General features: G+C 59.5%; 1 protein-coding gene across 14 annotated transcripts in view; it reads right to left on the reverse strand.

Annotated features, from left to right (window-relative positions):
• The window catches only part of PCBP3 (poly(rC) binding protein 3), a 250,406-nt gene that overhangs the window by 44,068 nt on the left and 186,778 nt on the right, over positions 1-19,560 (reverse strand). For 13 of the 14 annotated variants that reach the window (XM_045084304.1, XM_045084303.1, XM_045084309.1 and 10 more), the window contains exon 3: positions 19,057-19,184. In XM_045084304.1, coding sequence (XP_044940239.1) covers positions 19,057-19,066 — 10 coding nt within the window. In that variant the 5' untranslated portion in view covers positions 19,067-19,184. Of the gene's footprint in view, positions 1-14,824; positions 14,919-19,056; positions 19,185-19,560 lie in introns of all 14 variants that reach the window. The other variant, XM_045084307.1, reaches the window with a different exon arrangement.

The raw sequence follows: 19,560 nt of genomic DNA on the forward strand, positions 1-19,560 counted from the left end.
TCCCAGCCAGTCCTCTGCCTGCACCCGGTCTCTCCTGGGCTCTGTCTTCCCCGACCGGCTGGGGGCTGTCACCCTGCGGGCAGGGGATGCTTTACCCTCTTCACTCAACACGGAGCCCCCAGTTCCTAGCACCATCCCAGACCTCCGAGAGGGCAGCGTGACTTCAGCAGCTACTCAAAGTTCGGGTGAACACGAACGCTGAGCCCTGAGCCCAGGTCCGTCTCCGTGGTCCCACAGGACATTCTGAAACCAGAATTCCATGATTTCCAAGCGTGGACACTCGCGAAACATCCAACGACCTCGCAGGCCCTCCCTCTTCACTCGTTCACGTGGTCACCGAGGGCCTGCTGTGGGCCAGGCGGTGAAGGGCGTGGGGGTGTCGGGGGACCCGTCCCCTGTCTGTCCCCTCAGCCCAGGCTCCCCCCGATCTGTAAGCCTGCAGCTCCCGCTGGAGGGTGGAGGCGACACTCGTTAAGGCTAACGGAAGCATGCAGAGACGCCCCGGAGGAGCCCTCCCTGGGGGACAGAACGAACAAGTGCCTCCCCGCTTCCGAGTTCCTGGAGCTCGGGGCCGCCCTGCCCTTCTCCGGGGTCGGCCCGCCTGCAAGCTCTTCCCTCCTGCTTGCTTTTTCTCATTCGTGTTCGTTTCTTCTCGTTTCTGAAGGCGGGACCTTACTGTCTGGAGATCTTCCTCGCGTGGGCAGTTCAGGCTACAGATCTCTCTGGAGGTCCTCACCTACTTGTGTCCGACGAGTTCTGATAAATACAAATATTTCTTTCAGTTCAAGATATTTTGCAACTTCCCTGGGCACTCCCTTCCCGACCAGCACATTACTGAGAGGTTGTATGTTTTGATTTTTAAGTATTTGGAAGAATTCTAGTTACCTTTGGTTACTGATTTCTAGTTTTTTTCTGCTCTGCTCAGAAAATACAGGCTTTCAGTTGTTTTAAACTCGTTAGTCCTTTATGTTTTCCACAGAATATGGTCCCCCTTGCGAACGTCTGCGTGCACATGGAGATGTGTGGCCTCCGGCTGCTGGGGGGGCGGTATCCTGTCCGGGCCACGGAGACCCAGCTGACCGGGCCAGCTCGTTGTCTCTGCCCGCGCTGACGTTCCGTCCGTCCGCCTGTCCCGCCGTGCCCGACAGGGTGGACTCGGAGTCTCCGAGTCTCACTACAGCTCTGTCTCTGCGCCTTTCCATTCTGTCAGTCTTGGTTTCGAGTCCTGGGGGCCCTATTACTCAGCACACACACACATTGGGCTGGCAGGCCGCTGGGGAGTGGGTCACTGTACGCTGACACGATGTCCTCATTACCCCTGGTGACGCTCCGTGTCCTGAGCCCACCTGGCCTGGCACTACTGCCGCCTCTCCAGCGGCCTTCTGATTAGCGCTCACGTGACACGACTTCTGTCCTCGCCGGTGCAGTCCGTGTGTCTGTCGACTGCACGTAGGTTGCACTGTTTCTTTTAGGACATTCTGATCATCTCTCACTTGCATTTGATCTGTTTACACAGTCCTTTTGCAGACCGAGTAACTGTCAATCTGATGTAGAGACGCGTGTGTGCGATCCCGAAGTGATCTTGGATCCATGGTGGCCGCAAGAACGGCACGAGGCTTCTGTGCGTCCCTCCGTCAGTCCCACGCGCTGCCACAACAGCCGCCCTGGGAAGGTGCTGTAAACCGTATGCAGCTGTCGGGGGGGGGGGGGCACGCACACGCACACGCCCAGGCCTGTGAGACCTTCCCTCACGCGGGGTTTCTCGGACCACTCCCAAAGCAGGAGCCCCGGAGCCCCGGTGCTCTCTGCAACCCCAGGCAGCCACTACTGTCTGTCATTCCAAGAGCTCTGTACGAATCAGCCCAGCCAGGCCCTTCGCCGAGGACGTCTGCACTGCTTCTGGGTTCGGTCGATCACAGATCAGGCAGCTGGAACCACAGTGCTCACGCGTCCGTGTGGCCGTCCAGAAGTGTGACTGCTGGATGGCGCGTGCGGTGTCCGACGACCCCGAAATGAAACGGACACGCCGTTGGCCCCTGCCCGCCGGCAGACAGCCCCGCCGCCCTGTGTTCTCGCCTGAACCTGGGCTGGGGGCGTTTTCACTCGAGCCGCTTTCACTGGCAGTCGTGGTACCTCGTTGGGGTTTCCCCTGCTGCCCCTCGAAGCTTCATGGGCTCACTTCCCATCCACTCACCCTGTTTGGAAACGTGCCTGCGTCCCCTGGCATTTTGCGTCCGGACAGCTCGCTTTGTTGCCGTGAGGCTGAAGTGCTCCCCGTACCGTGGGGACTCACACGCTTTGCTGGAACGTGTTTTACACAGATTTCCTCTGAGCTCCTGATTTGTCTGCTCGCATCTCGACAGAGTCATTCACAAAGCAAACGGCTTTAACTGTGACAAAGGTCAATGGCTGAATTTTATCTTTTACGGATGTGACTCTTTCTCCTATATTTTCTCCTAAAGAGTAGTTTCACGTTTTGCATTCAGATCTTTGCCATTTTGAGCTAACTGTTGCATAAGCTATGATGTTTAAGTCGAGGGGTTTTTTTTTTTTTTTGTTTGTTTTGGGTTCGTTTTAGTGTTTACATAGACATATCCAATAGCTTCAATGCCATTTCTTGAGAAGACTACCCTTTGTGTACTAAAGAGCTTTATTATCATCGCTCACGCCCATGAGGGCGCACCCTGGCCCTTGGTGAGTTCCATCTACGGATGTGCCTGTCTGCCCATCACCTCCACATCGTTTTTGTTTTTTGAAGATTTTTTTTTTTTTTAATTTGACAGAGAGACACAGCGAGAGAGGGAACACGAGCAGGGGGAGTGGGAGAGGGAGAAGCATGCTCTCCGCGGAGCAGGGAGCCATGTGGGGCTCGGTCCCAGGACCCTTGGATCATGACCTGAGCCGAAGGCAGAGGCTTAGCGAGCCCCCAGGTGCCCGCCACCTGCACATCTTGATTACTATACCGTTACCGTGTCCTAAAGTCACTCCAACTTGACTGTTCTTCAAAGTAGTCTTGGGTTAACTAGTTCCTTTTTGTTTTCACAGAACATCATCTTGTTTCTATCTATAAACACTCCCACTGGGACTTTGACAGGAACAGCATAAACCTACAGACCTGTCTGGGAGACATCACCGTCTTCGCCACGCGAGCGCCCCGACGTGGGAACGCGACGTCTCTGACTTGCTCCTCCTCGATTCTCTCACCGACACTCCGTAGTTCTCAGCACATAGAGTCCCGTGCGCACCTTGTCAGAGCCGGAGCAAGCATGGAACTTTTTGGAGCTCCCGTAAACGGTACTGGGTCTGGCGTCTGCAGAACAGTACTGACTTTGCTATGCCGACCTTTCATTCCTAAACAGGTGAACCTGCTTAGTGGTTCCAGGAGTTTCTTGTGGACCTAATGGAATTTTCGACGCAGGCAATCATGTCATCTGCAAACAGAAGACAGGTTTATTTCTTCCTTCCCAGTCCGTCTGCCTGTCATTTCTGTTTCCCGCCTGAGCTGGCCAGAGCTGGCAGCACATGCCGGACAGAGCCGCGAGAGCAGACACCCTTGTTTTGCTAACAATGTGGGGGAAGCATTAGTCTCTCACCATTGAGCGTAATGTTAGTTGGTAGGCATATTTTATTCCATTTTTTAAAAAAAGATTTTACTCATTTATCTGGACAACAGAGACTGTGCAGGAGAGGGGCGACGGGCAGGGCGGGAAGGAGAGGGACAAGCAGACTGCGCTGGCAGGGAGCACGGAACCCCTCGTGGGGCTCAGTCACGCGACCCCAAGACCGTGACCTGAGCTGGAACCAAGAGTCGGACACTTAACTGACTCAGCCGCCCAAGCACTCGTCGCGGAACTGGCAAAATCTGTTCATAATCAGTGCTGCCGAGAGAAATTCTGGTAAACTTTTAATCATTTTTTTCTGGAAAGAATATTCAAATCAATAGAATTCTAGTAAAATTAATACTGTCAGGGGCGCCTGGGGTGGCTCAGTGGGTTAAGCCGCTGCCTTCGGCTCAGGTCATGGTCCCAGGGTCCTGGGATCGAGTCCTGCATCAGGCTCCCTGCTCGCGGGGAGCCTGCTGCCCCCCCCTGCCCCTACCCCCACTCGTGCGCACTCACACACTCTCCGTTTCAAACGAATACATAAAGTCTGAAGTGCGGTGCTAACGAAGCGCACAGCTGTGACAGCAGCAGGGGTGGGGACGAGACCCGTGTCCTGCGCTTTTACTCCGCAGACCCACCCTGGGCCCACGCTAGGGGGCCGTTCCCACCTCTTTTACGAGAAAAGCAGGTACACGACAGTGAAAGACAAGCTGGCCCCGGAGCCCCCGTGCCGGACCACTAGACAGTTTTCATGCTGGGCAAACAGAGAAGCCCCGCCGGGTGCTTGAGGCGCGAAGGGAGGAGTGCGGCAGTCGGCAGCGGCGCGCGCCGGCCCGAGCGAGGCTGGTCCCTTCAGGGAGAGGAAGCGGCTGCGGGCACACAGTAGCAGGAGTTGTGCCTCTGTCTGCGGGGCTCACGACAGCAGCCAGGCTCGCTCGGCGCACTCCCCCCCGCGCCCTCCCAACCCGTGGCCCCTTACCCAGGAAGGGAGCAGCCCCGGGCCGGGCCGGCACACCTCCAGCTGAGCCCACGCGCCCGCAGGGACGCCAGGCGAGCCGCCAGCCCTGCTGTGGCCCCGTTAGCGGTGCTCTGTCTGGGGCTCCACCCAGGGCCTCAGCTGTCTGGGGGCAGGGGACCATGGAAGGGACCTCGAGGGACGAGCGCAGGCTTGATTTATCGTGTTTAACAGCTCAGTGCCCCGTTACGCTGCGGGAGGCCAGGACAGCAGAAACCGACAGAGCCTATTAGCCGCTTCGTGCTCCTCGAGAGGCTCACCATGCAGTGGACGGCCTCGAGGCCAGAGGGGCGGGGGCACCCAGGAATGTCATGCTCTTGCCAGTCACAGTCAGCGTTCTGCATCCGAAGACGGTCAGCGCTTACGCAACCCCGAATCGGTGAGCATTCCACGCAGCCCGCAGGCTCATCGCTCAGGTGTCCAGGTGGACACACAGGATGGGGCTGGAGAGTCTGCGCACCCACCCCCTTGCTCTGGAGGCCACCGCGTGTTGGCCTCACGTCTAGGACGCTGCAAAGCTTCTCTCGCGCGCATGCTGTGTGGGTTTCATCCAGGGCTGTCGAGGTCCCTCAGGCTTCCCTTTGGGCCCAGAGTACAGCCGACCTTGGGGTGTAGCTCTTACAAACGCTCCAGTCATTATTTCAAGGGCACCCCTCAAGATTTAGAACCTCTTTGCTGTGGGGACAGGGCAGGACTCCTGAGACCCATGTCTGGTGCTGTCTCTGGCACCCCCACCCATCCTGCAGTGACAAGATGCGTGCGACCTTGACCCTCCCCAAGGCCAACGGTGACAGAGCCCTGGCTTCTGTGTGTCCAGTGCCCGTGCTCAGTCTGTCTGCACGCTTTCCCTTCCCATAGATCCTGGGGCCACAGCGGGAGGGCCACCTCAGCAGCGACATGCAACCGGACACTGCATTCTCCCCAGGTGCTGGGCAGGGTGCAGGACAGCAGCACAGTCCTTGAGGAGCTCTCGGCTCGGAGAAGAAGCTGGCCTATGGACGGAGACAGCCGCCAACCCAAAAGATTGAAAATCAACATTCAATCCGCACCTCACCCTCTAGATAAATGCTGCAGATTGCTTAGAGATTCCAAAGTTCCTCTTCTGGAGGGAGGAAGGGACTGCTTCTTATGGCCTCAGGGTCCAGGAGATGTGAGCGGGGCAGAGGCTGGGGAACGGCCCTGTGCTCCTGCTGCAGTAGGCCAGCAGGGGACATCCCCCCTTCCTGCCCTGGCCTGGTCAGGGACACCACCCAGCCGGTCTCTGGCAGATGTCTGAGACCACAGGGAGAAGCAGGCCTGGACACATCAGGCCCAGAGAGGCCAGGAGAAAGACAGAGACACATACGGACCACCCACCCGAGGGGCCTGTGGACCCACATTCTGTAGGTGCCAGTCAAGGAACAGCACCCCCTTCCTGATGTCCTGGGACTCGGCCACCGGACAGCAGCGAGGACAGAGCTGTGCTTCCCGACACCACCCACTCCCCGTCCACTCTCAGGATGGCGACCTGATGCCGGCACCTGACCCGACTCCTGAGGTACAGTAGTGATGGGGCGTCCCACCCGGCACATCGCAAGGAGCCGGCAGGAGCACAGCGCAGCGGTGGAGACGCCCCGGGCCGGTTGGGGGGCTTTGGGGGCAGAGGATGATGCAGCGCGATGATCCAGGCACCGGGGTTAGTAACTGGCCTTGTGACCTGCGCACACACGGCACAGCTGCCTGCGTTACCCCATGGTGGGTCTGCATGTCCCGAACTTCAGAGACCCCGGAGGTAGGCAGGCCTCCTCCAGCATGTGCCCAGTGACACTGCAAGAGGCCGGCAAGGTGGAGCCGCCACACCCTGAAGGGCACACGAGGCCCAGAATAACCTACGAATAACTAAGAAGGCGTGGGTGAGTGTAACACAGTGGCTACCAGCAAAAGCTAGAAAATGAATTTTAAAAAGATACCATTTACAGGAACATAAAAGTACCAGGATACATCCAAACAAAGGCGTGTGAAAACTCTATGGAGAAGTCTGTAAAATGTTATCATCAGAAATTAAAGACGACCTAACAGACTCAACGCGGAATAAGTAAGATGTTCACTCTCCCCAGGTTGATTCGCAGACTCAGTTCTACAGACAAGCTGGTGTCACAATGAAGGTGAAAAATTCATCAGGCCGAGAGCAGCCAAGACTTTCCCTAAGAAAGAGAACGAAGTGACGAGTCCTATTCCGAGAAAGTCTGCCCGTGAGGTGGGGGCACAGGAGGTGACAGGCAGGCCGTCAGGACACGACAGAGTCTGGGGCACACAGACACTCGGGGAGCAGAGCGTGGGGCCCCAACACGCACACCCGCTCCACTGCCCTCGCGAGGGGATATGAGACCGGAGCCGCACCCCGCAATAAACTCGGGGCTGTGGTCGTCACCGAGACGAGCGCACAAGACACCGCCCACACGAGCGGGGAGGACAGGGCTGCGGACACGGACAGCTCCACCAGGGCTGACAGGATGTCGGAGTCATGGTTTGTTGACCGACCAGAGAGGACAGCGGCCCCCGTGGGGCAGAAGATCTGTGCAGCTCGTGTGCTCACGCGGGGCTCCGTTCGGAAGTCACATCCGTGCTACTCATGGAAATGTGGGCACAGCGCAGGTGGCTAGCAAGCGCGCCCGACGGCCGCGGGTGTCCTCCGTGGTGAGCAAAGTGCGACCGCAGTCACCGTGGGACGGGAGCCCGGCAGACCCTCCCACACAACCCAGACCCCACTTCCCAGAGCCGGTGAGCACGAGGCCGCTGGAGGCTGAGCCCCTGTCCCCACAACTCTGCTGGCCCACCCGGGAGGGGCTCCACGTGCCTCTGACGAGCTAGAAATTCTCGTATTCTGACCAAGTATTAACAAGCAGGGCAGCGACACAAGACGACCAACACGATACCCGAGCGAGGGCTACTCTTGGAGAGTGCGTACTTAGCAGAAGGAATTCCGTTCCCGACGTACAATCCGAGGAGGCGGCGCACAACCGCGCAAACAGGAACCAGTGATGCCTGCCGCTGACCCGGGCTCTCCCGGGGGCAGGCCCGCCCCCCCAGCCCCGCAGGGCAGACTCTGCAGCTCACGGCGAGGGTGGGTGAGACAGAGGCTGGGGCGCCCAGCCCTCGAAAGACCACCGACAAAGCCCCCCAGCCGGTGTGACAAGGAGAAGCCGAAACACCTCCGGGAAAGATCATGTATCCCCCCAAACTCACGTCTGTGTGTGTCGTGACCATTTTTGACTGGGGAGAAGGCAGGACACGGAGCTCCTAATTCCAGCTTTTATTGTAATAAAGTGGTAAGTCAGACCGAGGAAACTGAGAACCTGGGAAGAACATTAGGTAAATACAACAGAGGCCGGGGGAGCCAGGGACCCCCTCCTCTGCCAGGTCTGAGGCTCTGTGGACGGGAGCCAGCAGTGCACCTCGCCGTCGCCCACAGCATCCCGGGGGGAGGGGAGGTCACCGTGCGGCCTTGGAGGGCCCCTCGGGGTTGCCCCTCTTCCTTCGGAGCCAGTTAGGGTCAGCCCTCGCTCAGTCCAAAGCCCTGCTCCGGGGCGCAGGGGTGAGGCAGAACGGCTGGCAGGGAGGGCACGGGAGGCATCCACAGAGGCACAGGAACAAACCCCAGAGGAGGTGTTCGGAGCCCCCTCTGCAGCCTGGGCTCTCACGCCCCACGGAGAGAAGGATCTTTGTCGCCGAGGGGGTCAAGCCCACCGCCCAGCCCAGGGTGGGGCACCCGCTCTGCCAAGAGCCATCCAGAGCCCCTTTCCTCAGTAGGTGTCTTCGTGGGGTGCACCGGTGAAGGGTTCCCTTATCGTGAGGGCCGGCTGCTCATTCCGAAGAGGACTAGGGAGCTCGCAGGCTCGGAGATCGGGAGAGCCCCGCAAACAGAATCACCAACCGTATGGCGCACACACGGGACCCGGAGGCCAGCAGCCGCGAGCGGCTTGCCCTCGCTCACAGGTGTGCAGCAGAAGGGCCCGGGGCCCGGAGGAGCAGCCTCGTCACCTCAGGGCCCAGAACTGTGCAGCCAGATGACAGCTGTCCCCGGCCCAGCCCGTCCTCGTGCAGCTGCCCGTGCAACAGGCAGCGAGTCTGTGGGGCCCGAGTGGGCCCACACTGCCCCGCGCTAGCCCTGAGGCCCCTGGGGCCCCGCCGGCCGGCCTCCCGGACCCACGGACCGACGCTGTTAGAGAATTCACCCAACAGCACAGGCAAAATCACACATCACTCTTGACTATGTGGAAAAGTAAGCTGTTGTTAGTGGAGTACGTCATTTCGTTCAATGTCTGAGTATTTTTTTAAAGATTTAAAAAAAGCTTATTAATGAGACAGAGAGAGAGAAAGAGAGAGGGAGACGAGCACAAGCAGGGGGAGCAGCAGAGGGAGAGGGAGAAGCAGGCTCCCCGCGGAGCAGGGAGCCCGACGCGGACTGGATCCCAGGACCTGAGACCATGACCTGAGCTTAACCGACTGACCCACCCGGGTGCCCCGTCAATGTCTTCATATTTTGATAATAACACAGTTGTAACACGACAAGTGACATCTGCTAAAAATAGAATAATTCTGAAAAAAGAAGTGACGCCACTAAAAGCACAAAGACCCTTCCCACACGAAGGGCAGAAACGCCGGTGGGGGCGGGGAGACAACACCGCCCACAGGACAGCACGGGTCAGCGCAGGGGCACAGGAAGGGCGGCGGCGCCCACCGGGCGCCGGGAGCAGACGAGCCCCGTGGGATGAAGGGACCACAGCAAAGAACTAAGCATTAAACAAGAGTAGCTTCGGGGAAAAAGCAAGGCAACTTAGAGAAAAAACGAAAAAGACAAAAAATTCAAGTTTAAAGTATGACTAAAATCTACAGGAAGCCAGACTGAAATCCTGTGCACAGCGTGACTCGGACCCTGAACCTGGCACCGCTGACCTGGAGGCATCTTCGATGATGCGGGGGGCACATGCGGCGGGCAGCCTAGGACGTAGGGGGCAGGCTGTGCGGGGCACACGCGCTCCCACCGTGGTCTGGCCACCAGAGCCTCCAGCCTGTGTCCCCCGCCAGGTGAGCTGCCTGCCCAGGAGGGCCCCTGAGTGTCCTGGAAAGCCTGGAGGGCAGGCAGGGGATGGGTCAGGAGACAGCGGGGGGCAGGGGTGGACCTGCCCACACGGGCTCTCTGCGGAGCCAAGGAAGGAGTATTACCTGGAAACGTGTCCCACACAGCGGGAGCCAACCAAGGGTCACGCCAGAGGGAGCCTGAGCAGGGCCCGACCGCTGGGGTGGTCCCTCCCCGTGCCAGACTCACCCCCGGGGACCGAAGGGGGAGTTGAAATGCCCCTTGGGCATCTGAGTGGTTGTGGCCTGGTGTGGGAGCCGGGTGCAGCCTCAGCAGGGGCCGGCCGGCCACAACCTCCCCGAGCCCGTGACCTCACCGACCTCCCCGAGCCCGTGACCTCACTGACCATGGGTGCCCCCCCCCCGAGCTGACGCTGCTGCTGCTGAGCGTTGATCCCCGGGCTTCAATCCCTGATGGCCCCTTAATCCTGCCAACCTACAGCTGCCCGCGGCTTTGACTTCGTGCCCCAGGCTTGGTTTGCTTTGATTTCAGGGTGTGCCAGGGAACGACGTGGACACTGACGACCTCTGACCTACTTGCCAACGCGCAAAGGCAGGTGTATGAATCCGTGCACAGCCGGACCTCTGGAGCAGCGAGAGCGGGCTGTCCAGTCGTGGGCTTGTGTCACAGGGGCTTTGTTAAGCGGGGACTCTGCTGCCGAGAGCCTGACATTTGGTGGCGGGGAGGGTCTGAGCTGGCCCACACGGCCGACCTGGCCCACACGGCCGACCCGGCCCACACGGGCCCCTCACAGGACATGCGGCCCCGGGCTTCCTTCCCGCTCTGCCGCGGTTTCTGCACACCTGGGGGTCATAGGACGGGGAGGGGCAGGAGGAGAGGGCACTGGCGTTGCCCAGGGACCAGGCGGCTGCTCCCGAGGCAGTGCCGTGGACACAGCGGGGGGCAGGTCGGCAGGAACGCCTCCCGGCCCTGCGTCCTCCGTCCTCCACGCCAGCCCGAGGGAGAGCTCAGAAAGTCAAAGATACACAACTCCTGGTCACCAGGCCAGCGGCTTTTTGAAGATTTGATTCTAACAGCAGCGGACTCCCTTTCAAAACCAGTAAAAAGAACAAAACACCAAGGCAAGGAAATGCCAGCAGAGCTGGGCCAGCCGAGGTGTGAGGGGCGCGACAGAGCAGGCCCCAGGGGCTCTGCGGCCAGAGGAACAGAGCCCGCCTGCACGCCCCGGCCCCCGAGGGGGAGCGGCTCTCATGCGACCCTTTCCTGAGCATCTGCGGACACACACTGCCTCTTCGGTTTGCATAAATATCACACTGCGTGTGCTCTGGGACTGGATTCTAGCACATGGGCGTAATTCCCGGGCATCTGAAAATGCACTCACCCATCTGATCGCTGGTCACGACATGGAACATCCCAGACCTGGGAGAGGCGCCTCTGCCCTGTCCTACAGACCCAGTGGCCCACCCCGCATGGCTGGCCGCTGTCCCCACGGTGCCTTCCACTGTTCTTCAACCTGATACAATCCCCACACTCTCGTGTCCAGCTTCCCGCACTCAGAGCCGCGCTCCCGAGAGCCGTCTGTGCTGCTGAGAGCGACAGTCGGGTTCTCTCCGGGACTCCCGCCGCGAACGTGGGCACCCACACTGGCCCTTCTCCAGTTTGGGGCTGAGGAACAAAGTCAGTGTGTCACGCGCATATCCGTGTGGAGACGTGGGCCCTGCCAGGAGCCTGGCCGTCGTCACCCGATGGGTCTCCGTGCAGGACAACCCACTCGCTTCCCATCCACACAGAGCCCACCATCCTGACAGCTGGCACCGTGGGGACACCGCGCACACGTCTGTGGGGAGACGGACCCCGGAGGGAAAGCCGCGGGGTCTGTCCGCACAGACGCCTGCTGGGCGTGGCCAGCCCAGACCTCACTGCCCTCCAGGTGGGCCTCCCCCAGACGCAGCGGTCCTGGGCACTCGGTGGGCCCGGTCTGCCTTTCCTAAGACCCGCAGGGTCATTTCTCCGCGCCTGTGGCTCCCATCCTGGGCGGTCACCTTTCCCGAGCCGCCACTGTCCCCTGGCCGCCGGGAGGAGCAGGCATGTGAGCACGGTCCCTCCGCGGGCGCCAATCGGGGTGTGCACTGTGCTGAGGGTGCCCTTGCCTGGAAAGGACTGTTCTGGAAAACCCGACATACATGTTCTACGGATCTTCTATAGTTACCGTTAGCTTGTTACTCGGGTTGGGTGGGTGAAGCCTGAACTCGGCCTCTCTTGCACAGACAGCTAACGAACCCAGCAGTGCGCGCACCAACAGCCTCTCCATTCCTATGGACTCAAATGCCACTGTCATTAAGGCAAACCGAGCCCACCTCCCCACGGCTCTGGCCCCACCACGAACCCCTCATTTGCTGCACCCCGCAGTGCGCTCCACACACACAGTCACACACCGTTTTCTTTTCCCCTCCTGGGTTCTTCTGGGGGTTTCCCTGCCCCTCCACAAGTTAGTGTGGGGGCCGCCTGCTCGGGGAGGGGCCCCTGGCAGGGAGAGGGTGTGCACAGCCGGCTGAGCCGCTGGCGGTGCTCTGTCTCTCTGGCCCCCAGCCAGCCCCCCTGGAGATGCTGGACACGACAGGCAAGACAGGCTGTAAGACTCCAGCACGGTCAGGACTGACCTGCACACCGTATAAAACACGAAACCACACCAAGGGGCTCCCCACAGGTGGGTCTGGTGCCCACCAGACCTCTGTGCTCTGGAGCCCGACGCGTGCTCAGAGAGGATGTGCCCCCGACCACACACTCACGGCACTGGTCATGCGTGACCACCGTCCACACACTCACTCCAGTGTGATCGGCACCAGGGGCTCCCACACCGTTGTGGACGTCAGCATCACCGGAGGGTTTGGCAAATCACGACCGGGCTCGCCCAGGGTTCTGACAGAGGGCCGGGGGCAGCGGAGAACCTGCCTCTCCTGGAGAATTCTCAGGTGATGGCGATGGCGGTCTAGGACCCTCTCCGAGAAGTGCGATTCAGTAAAATCATGCCGCCGGTGCTCGGGGAGAAGGCAAGCCGGTGCTCCCCACCAGGCTCCCCACACACACCAGTTCTGCCCAAGGACGGCCCTGCTGGCCTGCTGGCCCCCTAGTGCCCCAACCTCTGAAGCCCCCACCTCAGCCAGAACGAAGATGTGCTTTCAGAGGTTCCAGCTATGGGATGTGCGGGACCCCAAATCTTCCTGAGGCTTCCTTGCTTCTTGGTGGTGGGTGTCCGCCTTCCTAGGCAGAGCGGGAGCCGCAAAGAGACGGCCCGCGGCCTGGGCGAACCAAGCACGGCAGGCCGGCCAGGCCCAATGCCAGAGCAGCCCTTTTGGTTTCCAGGTGAGTCAAGGCCGAAGCACAGACCCCCCCACCTGCCGTGTGTTCTCTTCCCGGGTCGGCAGGAAAGAGAAGGCACGTACAGTGTGGGACCGTGCGGGCGAGTTCGGAGCACCGCACCTCGGACTCTGTTAGGACACTTTTCCGAGCAGTACAAAGGGACGCAGCCATTGCCTCTGCATTGCTCTGTCTACGTTATTTCTGGGGGAAAAAAACTACCTGCTCCTCCAGTACGTAAGGGAAAATAACACCCATAACACTTGCTAGAAGGTCGGATTGATTTGCAGAGACAACAGCTCTCCTTCCCCCCAATGGCAATAAGCTGCGGGGGGGGGGGGGCAGCTCTGACTCTATAATTTCACACGAACACACATGCCCGTCGCACTCACACGTCTCCGTCTTGCTCGCACCCGAGATGACCGTGTGTACACGTTACCCTCGTCTGGGGGCTGCGCGCCAGGCAAGGCAGGAAAATCGAGCTGGAGTGTGTGCGGCTTTCCGCAGGCAAAAGAGAAGGTTTGTAACCACGAACAGTAACAACTTTGGAATTTTCTGCCCCATCTTAATGAAAACACAGAAAAAACATGAGGCTCCTCTTCTGCCCGCCACAGGGAAAACACTGTGAAATGGGCGCGAGCCTTTTAGAAACACCGCTCCGAGGCTGCGGGGCAAGGAGGTGTGGGTCACCGTCCCGCGAAGGGAAGTCATGTGGCTACTCCGGCACAACTGCTGTCCTACACCGAAAACACCGAGCCCGGGCGATCCACATGTGTTCACACTGACTGCTGTGAATGTAGCCACGGGCCCAGGTTTCCTAGAAAGCGACCTAAAACACAAATTTTAAATACTTTCATCTCAGAAAGGCGAACGCTTTTCTTCTGTAGAACATCCTCAAATCAGATACCACTATGACTTCGCTCCCGGAGGACTACTGCAGAGCATCTCCCTGGCACACGAGACAGGAGAGCCTCTTTGTCTGAACACGGCACGCGCGGCACCCATCGCACAGACATGGCAGACACTGCACGGCCCACGCGTGACCTGCCGAAACAGGTCCGTCAGAAGGATCCTGAGCACACGGTATCTTACTTCATTTACAGGACAGCCAAGTACACACAGAAATACACAAATAACTGAATGAATGTTTGTTGTTTATAAGCCACAGAACTCATGTTCGTTTTACAAACACAATTAAATATACTTTCCGTGTCTCCCAGGTCATGAAGGAGTCACACTTGCCGGCTGTCCCATACATAAGAGAACCACAGTGTTTCCCAATAAAAGGGGCAGGCGGCAACAGTGTGCGTGCCCTGTGCACAGTGTGCGTGTGTGAACCTGGCCTGACCAGGGGGTTCCGCGGTGCTTTTGTACGAACGGATGCCAGGAGCTCACCTGTCCAGCACAAAGGCTGGTGCTCGCACACAAAGGCACTGGCCACACAGAGAGCACAGGGCCCAGACCTTGGGGTGGCCGGCACGTCGTAGGGGAGCCCCGTCCCTACCCCTCCCCATGTCAGCAACGGAAGCTCACTTTTCTACACACAAACGCTTTAACATGAGCACAGTAACGGTTAGCCTCGATCCCCAAAAAGGAGCCACAGTATTAAGACGGAACCGAACATGAGGCTCTTCCTCTGCCTGTCACAGTGAAAGCACCGGGGCTGCCTCGGCAGGCCCCGCCGGCTGCTCCCGAGGACCCGTGCACGCCCCGCTCCTCGACACCCGGCCTGTCTCCTGGCCGGAGCGGTCCGCCCTCGGCCCCCCTTACCTCAGAACAAAGCAGCTCTGGGAGGTCGGGAAGGGCCGGCTGGATGCGGCTATCAGACAGATGGTCACCCTCCTTGTCTAGAGAAGATGAAATGCTAGAGGAGAGAAATCAGAGTGGGTTTTGTCCTAACCAACGGAGGCTACAAATCCCATTGGCCTCAGGTTGGAAACCTCGTGACATGGGACCGGGCACATGTGACCTACTTTTCGCCCAGCTCCCCTCATTCCGTTGGAGGGGTGCACCCGGCGCGGATGTGCTGTCATTTCAATGACTCCTTCCCCGAACAGGGGCCAGCGCACACATCGGCATGCCTGCGGGCCACGGCCGCCGCGCTGGGCCCACGGAAGGGAAGGCGTGGGTGGGCCCCGCTGACGGAAAGGCGGCTCCTAGGGCCGGAGCAGTCGCCGCTGCTGCCAGACGTCTGCCGGGGTCGGGCCTCGCACAAAGCGGGTCCTGCTGACGCACTCGGTCCCAGAAGTGCAGGATGGGGAGCCTGAAGCAGCACCAATCGCAAATTCTGTCCTTTCCCCATTTTGTCTTTGTGAGTGTGCATGTGCACGTGTGCGTGTGTGTGTGTGTGACCCAGCGCGGCTCGGTCCAGGCCTAGAAGCAAGCTGCATGCTTAAGCCTAGAAACGCGCGAGCGCCGTGTGTCCTCGAGAGCCACCCTGACGCAGGGCTCTGGTGTGGGCCTTGCCGACAGGAGGCCAGACGTGACCCCGCGAGACGTGCTGGGGAGGCACCTCCGTCACTGGGCAGGAGACAGTCGCCCTCGGTCCACCTTCTACTGAGCACCGGAGCTCACCAGCTCACATGAAGTCGGACGCAGACAAACGGTAAGACCCGTGACAGCAGAGGGAAAAACCTGGACGCAGGGGGGAGTTGCCGGCTGTGAGGACAGGCTCCAAACCAACAAGGGACACAGGAAGTGGAGGCCCGCGGGCCCGCCCGCCCGAAGCCAGCCGGCTTGTTTGCTGCAGGACGACAACTGAAACAGCACAAGCACCGGATGCTCATTGCAGAAAAAACAGAAAATGCATGTAATAAATGCACAAAATAACCCGTAATGTCACTGCTCAGAAAAGACCGCCAGCGAGAGTGCGCTGTCTGGAGCCCACCTGGTCAGGCTTTTGTCTAGGAGGTGTGAGTCATTATATTTTCTTAATAAAAATAGGACCAAACCTTCCACATTTGTCCTGTTTTTCTCATTTAACATGATGGATGAAATATTTTTCTACATGTTTAAATCTGCACGACAATGATCACATTCCTCATGGTATTTTTTATTATTCTTATTATACGTAAAATTTTATGCATTTTTATGTAGAAAAATGTAACCAATCTGGAATGCTGGTATTTCCAGGTTTTTGATCTGTTATATATTTTTTAAAGATTTTATTTATTTGAGAGAGAGAGAGCAGGAGCTGAGGAGGGGAGCAGCAGACGGAGGGGGGAAGCAGGCTCCCCGCTGAGCAGGGAGCCCGATGCAGGACTCGATCCCAGGACCCTGAGACCACGACCTGAGCTTGACTGACTAAGCCAGCCAGGCACCTTGAGCAACCGGTTCCATTAAAGAGCATTTCCACAGCCCGCCTTGGTGGACCTGTCCCTGCCCCTCTCTGGCTCTGCCGGAACACGTTATTTACAGATGCTCTTGCTGGGTGGAAGGACGCGCGTGCTCGAAGCTCGGCCAGTGACACTGCGGTGACGGCGGCCGTTCCCTGCACTCCACGTGGCGGGGCAGCTCTGTCCTCAGTGCCCGACTGCGCCCTGAGTCCCGGGGACATCAGCTGCTCGGGGCCAAGCAAGGAGCTGCTGCAAGCCGGCCTGAAGCCAGCCCCGCCAGTGTCCGGCCCCGCCGGCTACTCCCCACCTCGCAGCGGATCTCTGTGCAGGACCCATCCTCACTCCGGGGCAGTCGAGGGAAGGAGCGGCCGAGACACACAGGTCTTGCTCCCAGTCCTAAAGCTCAGGCCATGGAAACCTGGCTCTCACCCACCAGGCGGCCAACAGTGCCAAGTGCCACTGAGGGCCGTGTCTGGCCAGTACAGGCCTCGGCCCTCGACAGGCAGGTCTGGTGCAAGGTAAGCAAGTGGTGACAGCCCGGCCAGAGTCCGGGGGGTTTCCACAAGCAGATGTACTGCCTCGGGGCACGCCGGCCTGTTGGGTGCAGGGGGGAAGCAGAAAGAGCCTGGATGGAGGGAAGAGGAACCAAGGAGGGACGGAAGGACCAGAGTCACCAGCCAAACAGAAGGGGCCGAGGGTGTGGGGGCCCCCGAAGAGAAGGAGGGTGCAGCCCGGAGGTCCAGAGAAACCAAAGGATGGGGGCACCTTGGGTGCTGGGGGCAGCAGGGGAGAACTGAGGGTGTGACCTTGGGCCGTTTCAGGGTAGAGGGAGCACTGCAAATAGGGTGGGGGACCCCCACTGGGAGCACCACACCACCCAGGGGTTGGCCAGCTGGGGGCACTCGGGCTGCAGGGTCATTGGGACATGTTGGGCTCAGTGGCCGGTCACTTCCTGGATGGCTGTGGGCTTCCTGCTCTTATGTCCACCCACTGCTCTGCAGCCAGGTCCCGTGCCTGAGACTGGGTCAGATGCCCAGACCACTGAGCGCGTGGGCACCTGGCGAGTGGAGTCAGGCAGAGGGCAGGCTGAGGAGGAATGCAGGGCCCCCAGCATGCAGACAAGAGGCAGAAAGCCCTGTGTGGGGTCCCCTCGGCTCCCAGGTCCGGTGAGCCGCAGCCGGCTTGAGCTCCAGAGGTACCTCTTGAAGAACCGGTCAGCCTGGGCTCTGGTTTGCATAGCTGGGCGCACTCCGGACCACAGCCTGGGACAGGTCAGTCACGACAGAGGACCCTTCCCGTCCGGCTCCCATCCAGATCCAGCAGAGTTCAAGGCCACCGTGACCAGTCACTGACATTCGCCCACACAGACACACCCGGGGGCTGACACGGACTTGATCCTCCTCAGTGGGAAGAACAAGGAAAAGAGCAACCAGGCCGCAGGCTCGGGGACTGGGTCAGGCGCCGTAGGGTTAGAGCGCTGAGCTGCAGTTGACAAAGGAACAAGCCCAGACAGAGACCCCCGGGGGGGGGGCAGACGAGCAGCTGCTCCTGAGAATAAGGGGAACCTGTGGGAAGGCAGTCCTGCGATGCTCAGTGTTTCTCTGCCGGCCACGCGCGGCCACGCTACCTCCGAAGTGGTGCTTGTGCGGCGAGTCTGGATTAGTAAATATACGGCTTAAACGTCCTCAACGGCCAGCGCCGTGTCTCCACGTAAGCAAAACACCCTCAAACGTGTCCTCGAGGCCTGAGCAAAGCCTATGTGACGTGAAGACACAGGAGAATAAGGTACAGCCGGGCTGGGGTCGACCAAGGCATGTGCACCATGGAAGGTGCCCGAGGCCTCAACGTGAGGCCAGGGAAAGTGGGTTCTGCTGGCCCAGAACCTGTAAGGCCCGGCAGAGAGTCTGGACCTCGGGGTCCTGGAGTGCACAGAGGCACGGAACACACACACTCTGTGCAAACCACCCCCACTCCGGCACACGTGCTGCTGTGCGCATGCACAAACACACGCCGGTCACACGTGAGCCGAAACCACGTGCACACAGGCTCCCACATCCGTATGTGGCGCTCCTTCCCGGCACCGCAGCCCTGCGCACGCGTAAGGACTGTCGGTGGGGCTGGGCCAGCAGGAGCTCAGCACAGGCCTGCGTGAGGCTGGTGCTTATTCACGGGGCACCCAGTCAACAGGGGGACAGCAGACGTAGCTCTTCAGTGTCCACCCCCCGCCCCAGCATCCTTTAGAAAATGGTGGGAGGGCCAGGAGGGGTAAAAGCACGGAATACTTAGGGGAAAACAGTTCTAAGGGTTCCCATCCTCCTCCAGCATTCAAGGGAAAGGCCACGGAAACCATTCTGTCGCCACCCCAGAGCCAGCCAGGAGCTGTTAGTTCAGAGTGACAGTCGTGAAATTCCATATTAACCCAAATGCATTGCGGGTTTTCCACTCTCGCGGGGCGCGTAACCATGCTGTCCCTACGTGGTCACACGCGGGGTCTGCCGCCTTTCTTTGTTCAACTTCCCGGCACTGCTCCCCAGGGACACCAAGTCACAGACAGAAGAGGGTCAAATACACATCGCGTCGGCTCCCCGTCCTCAGGCTGACTTTGACTTTGCTACCTGCGTTCCTGGTAAACAGACAAGCAGACAGAGCGTCTTCACGGTCACTCACCTTCCCCCATAAGCAGGCTCGAGGGATCAGAGCAGATCCATAGACAGCAACTGGTCGGACTCACTGAGACTAGAGCATCTCAGCTGGGACCGGTGACAGACAGTCGACTCCGTCCGGAGCTCACCTACCTGAAACAGAACACAGGGTGCGTGAGTGAGCACGTCCACGCCCTCGTCCCTCGGGACGGAGCTCCCACACAACTGCTCCTGCATTCGACAGGAGCAGCCAGGCCTTCAGCATTCACGTAAGGGGCGGGCGGGAGATGGAGACGACGTGCCAGTGGGAAGGCGCCCTGGGCATCCCGGCTTCCAGGTCCCGAGTGAGGCGGCTCCCAGCACGAGGAAGCTTCCGCTTCACAAGCGCGGACCCGAGAGAAGAGCTTCGGTGGAACCGTATCAACTTTTGGGAAGGAGAATGAACAGTCGACCTTCTACGGCAATATCTGGTCCCGTTCTCTTCCTCTCCTTCCCCTGCACTGATTTCAGAAGAGCCGTCACGGATTCC

This window comes from Mustela putorius, unplaced genomic scaffold (assembly GCF_011764305.1).
Source record: "Mustela putorius furo isolate JIRA1106 unplaced genomic scaffold, ASM1176430v1.1 tig00000765_pilon_pilon_pilon, whole genome shotgun sequence".
Taxonomy (NCBI): Eukaryota; Metazoa; Chordata; class Mammalia; order Carnivora; family Mustelidae; genus Mustela; species Mustela putorius.